Below are 5,000 nucleotides of genomic sequence, written 5' to 3' on the forward strand. Positions count from 1 at the left end.
CACCCACCACAACACTGTTTACTGTTTACTGATTCCTCTGCATACCACGCATCTAAATTTAGTTTAGCATGACCAATCAACCCTGTTTGTGTTGTGGCCAACTCTGTGATTGACACTGTGAGGAGCCAATGAGAGTGGAACTAATAGGCTCCTAATGGATACCAAACAGTGTTGGCAGCTTAGTGAGCAGCGTGCATCCGATGGTCTGTGGCACTTAGCGGGGACAAGCCCTTGGAGTCTGAGACCCGAGCTGCATGCTCAACTCTGGGCAGCTCACAGATGGAGCTGGGGGAGGAGGGTCAGTGGGTTTGTGCACTCGTAGTCGCAGGCAAATGTGTGCATTTTTATTGTGGAACAGATCTGATGCGAGAGAGGAGTTTTTCAGGTTTTTTGCATTTATTGACCTGTGTGAATGCGTTCATCTCTTTGCATATGAGGGTGTGTGTGTGTGTGTGTGTGTGTGTGTGTGTGTCTTGCATGGGACCAGCGGACTCCATATACACCTACACATGAGGCTATAAATACACTTAAGGAAATCATTGCCATTGATTTTGTGTGTGTGTGAGTGTGTGTGTGTGTATGTATGCCTGTTTGTGTGTGTCTGTGTGTCTGTGTGTATCTGTATCTGTGTGTATATGACCATGTTTTTGCGTGTGTGTGTGCATATGTACAGTGATGGCCAAAAGTATTGGTACCCATGCTAAAGTTGACTGAAAAGAGGAATATAAAATCATCTTTTGGAAATTAATCTTAATGCCTTAAGTGAAAAATGAGGAAATATCTAACCTTTAAGGACACCAATTTTCTTAGTGAATGAATAATGTATCATAAATAAATAAATGTTCTCTTAAAATACAGGGGTCATAAGTATTCCCACCCCTATGTTAAATTCCCATAGAGACAGGCAGATTTTTATTTTTAAAGGCCAGTTATTTCATGGATCCAGAATACTGTGCATCCTGATAAAGTTACCTTGGCCTTTGGAATTAAAATAGCCCCACATCATCACATACCCTTCACCATACCTAGAGATTGGCATGGGTGTTAGCCTTTTAGTTAGCCTATTAGCTGGTTTGATGCTCATTGAGCTCAATGCAAATCAAACCATCTCTAGGTATGGTGAAGGGTATGTGATGATGTGGGGCTATTTTAATTCCAAAATAGCCTTTAAAAAATAAAAATCTGCCTGTCTCTATGGGAATTTAACATAGGGGTGGGAGTACTTATGACCCCTGTATTTTAAGGAAGAACATTTATTTATTTATGATACATTATTCATTTACTAAGAAAATTGGTGTCCTTAAAGGTTAGATATTTCCTCATTTTTCACTTAAGGCATTAAGATCAATTTCCAAAAGATGATTATATATTCCTCTTTTCAGTCAACTTTAGCATGGGTGCCAATACTTTTGGCCATCACTGTATGTATGTATGTATTGTATCTCTAAGTATCTTTTTTTGTGTGTGTGCATGTGTGTGTGTGTGTGTGTGTTAGTGGACCTGCTGACGCTGGCCAGCGTGGTGGAGGTGTTCCGTGAGCAGGAGCTGCAGGCAGGGGAGCGAGTGCTGGACGTGGTGGAGGTGATCCACGCCCTGACTGCCCTCTACGAGCGCCTGGAGGAGGAGCGCGCCGTGCTCATCAACATCCCACTCTGCGTCGACATGTGCCTCAACTGGCTGCTCAACGTCTATGACAGGTACACACACACACACACACACACACACACACACACACACACACACCAGGGTCTATACATTCCCCTCTGCGTCGACATGTGCCTCAACTGGCTGCTCAACGTCTATGACAGGTACACACACACACACACACACGCACACGCACACCAGGGTCTATACATCCCTCTCTGCGTCGACATGTGCCTCCACTGGCTGTTCAACATCTATGACGGGTACACACATACAACATGTGTGACATACTCACATGCACAAAGGTGCACACACTCACACACACATACATGCATTTCAGTCACACACACATACACACACACCTACAAATCAAAGTCTCTCCCCCTCTGCATCAACATGTGACTCATAGGGCAGCCGTGGCCTACTGGTTAGCACTTCGGACCTGTAACCGGAGGGTTGCCGGTTCGAACCCCGACCAGTAGGCACGGCTGAAGTGCCCTTGAGCAAGGCACCTAACCCCTCACTGCTCCCCGGAGCGCCGCCGTTGATGCAGGCAGCTCACTGCGCCGGGATTAGTGTGTGCTTCACCTCACTGTGTGTTCACTGTGTGCTGTGTGTGTTTCACTAATTCACGGATTGGGATAAATGCAGAAACCAAATTTCCCTCACGGGATCAAAAGAGTATATATACTTATACTTATACTGGCTGCTCTTTGACGGGTACAGAGACATATGCGTCAGACACGCACTCACACCTACGCACCAGGGGATGTACATCCCCCTCTGCGTCCACATATGCCTCGACTGGCTGTCCAATGTCTACCTCAGGGACACACACATGCGTCACATGCATACACACACATGCGTCACATGAATACACACACATGCGCAGCAGGTATGTAGATGCTAGTGCTCAACATTCTCTCAACTTTCTCTCAACTAGCTGATTAATATTTACAACAGGGACAGCTTCATGAGCACACATACACACACCAAGGTGCTTATGATATGGATGGCTCTGACACACATACACATACACACACACACACACACACACACACACACACACACAGGTGGAAGCATGAAACATGTGAATACTTCAATTACACGCATGACAGATACACAGATAGATCTATACACACACACACACACACACACAATCATACACACAGTGAAAGCATGAAACACATGAACACTCTAATTACTTCATGACACGCATGACTGGCACATAGCTATACTGACGCACACACACACACACACACATACAAACACACACAACCCTTATCTTCCTCAGTTCATTACACCTGCTCACCTCTGCTGCCAATCACTATTTGGCATTTATGACAGGTATGCCCTCACTTGACCCCTATCTGACCCCTGTGTGACCTCATCCTGTCAGTGCTCATCCACACCTCGCAGTCAGTCTGATCTGACAACCATGGTCCAGACTTTCCCCTCCTCCTCTTACCTAAGAGCCTAGTGGAAGTCACATCTTTACACACACACAGCATGCTTTAAACATTCGTATCAACCCCCTTTTTTAGTGTGCACAGATGTATGTTGGGATGTATGATGCTAGCTTGCAAATATTGCTAACTTCTGTCTCACCGTGACTATAGACATGACTCAGGATATGTCTGATCATGAGTACACAACTGCATTGAAGTGCAGTTCATTTTGCATTCAAAAATATTACACATAATATCACAAGACACTCACACTGTGACAATGTATGCAGCGTGTCTGTAATTGTATTCCATAAACATTTTTAAATATAAATATCCACTAAATTCAACACGTTGATCAAGTTGTGTTGTAGCTCTAGAAACACAGAATGTCACAATTTTACACACGCACACACACACGCACACACGCACACACACACACAACACACGCACACACACACGCACACGCACACGCACACACACACACACACACACACACACACACACACACACACACACACACACACACACACAAATACACACATTTGAATGCTTTTATTTGGATCCAAAAGGCAAGCCAGGAAAACAAGATCCAAATACTCTGGGGAGAGTCATTGACAAGGTGACAGGTCTACTGTACATGACTCACATACTTTTACAGGTCCCTCCATTTACAGTATAATACTCAACACATTAAGGATAAACAAAACTCTCTCTTATGGACATGGCTTAAACTTCGAAATACTAGAGTTTACAGAGTTTACTAGAGTCTACTATTAGTTTACAGTGGTATCCAAGTTGGTGAATGAGATCTACCAGTAGTTGATATTTCAATAGTTTGGAATAGTAGTAAGTGTCCATATACAGGTCAAAACAGCAGTCCTTGAATTTCCCCTGGGGATCAATAAAATCTATCTATCTATCTATCTATCTATCTATCTATCTATCTATCTATCTATCTAGCCCATCTCAAAGATAAATACAGATTTCACAGCCTCATTTACAATTGCAATGTCAGGACTCAGGACTGTTTGGAATGTTTTTGAAGTAGTCACTGTCAGATGTGTTATGATGGAACCAGTTCATTTGTACAGTGCTGTGCTTGTAAATCTTGGCGTCATGTCCATGGTTTATAGCCTGGAGATTCCAGATCCTGATAATCTAGAAAGATTAAGGGTCTGGCCACGAATTCCCAACTCAAGGGGCGGCACCAAACGTGCATTTGAAAATCTCACTGCACGCAATTGGATAACACAATACGACCAATGTTTACTGACTGATTCCGGACTTTGACGCAATTGGATAACAGTACGACTGTCATCTGTTTAGCTCGCCTCTGGCCCGCCTACTGTATATCAGATACACCGATGTGATTGGCTCCCCGTGATGCAAGTGGCAAAAGTAACGTGCATCATTACTCATTGCCAGAGTGTCTTGCAGAGACAATTCAAATTGTGCTCTTGCGAGAACTCTGGATTTTCCAGGGTACATGGTTTATCTTTTGCAAGTCCTTTGCAACCAGATCAACCAAACGATTATGTCTGGCCCATAGACTGTATATATATATATGTCTATGGTCTGGCCCCATACAGGTCTTTATAATAGTAGTATCCATTTAGTATGTGAGCAACCATTTCTTTTTCCTGTTGAGTTGGGTGTAGTATACAGTAGGGTTCGTGCTTGTACCTACAGTAGTTGAAAGACATTGCAGTCTTGCTTTAATCATGAATATCAGGATGTCATCTGAGATCGAGGGGTTTGTCAGGTCAGAGTCAGTGGTCAGCAAATTAGAGTAATGCTAGTTTTCCTTGCAGTTTGAGGCCCGTCCAGTGCTGTCAATTTTGGGTCTGTTTGAGGTGAAGAATTGAGGCTCTTGCGTGTTTAATACACACACACACACACACACACACA

The 5,000-nt window shown here is 43.7% G+C and overlaps 1 protein-coding gene across 1 annotated transcript in view; it reads left to right on the forward strand.

Annotated features, from left to right (window-relative positions):
• Window positions 1-5,000, forward strand: part of drp2 (dystrophin related protein 2) — a 138,809-nt gene that overhangs the window by 100,772 nt on the left and 33,037 nt on the right. The window contains 1 exon segment of the mRNA XM_042074445.1: window positions 1,419-1,697. Within this exon segment, the coding sequence (XP_041930379.1) occupies window positions 1,419-1,697 (279 nt within the window).

Source organism: Alosa sapidissima, chromosome 20, assembly GCF_018492685.1.
Source record: "Alosa sapidissima isolate fAloSap1 chromosome 20, fAloSap1.pri, whole genome shotgun sequence".
Lineage (NCBI taxonomy): Eukaryota > Metazoa > Chordata > Actinopteri > Clupeiformes > Clupeidae > Alosa > Alosa sapidissima.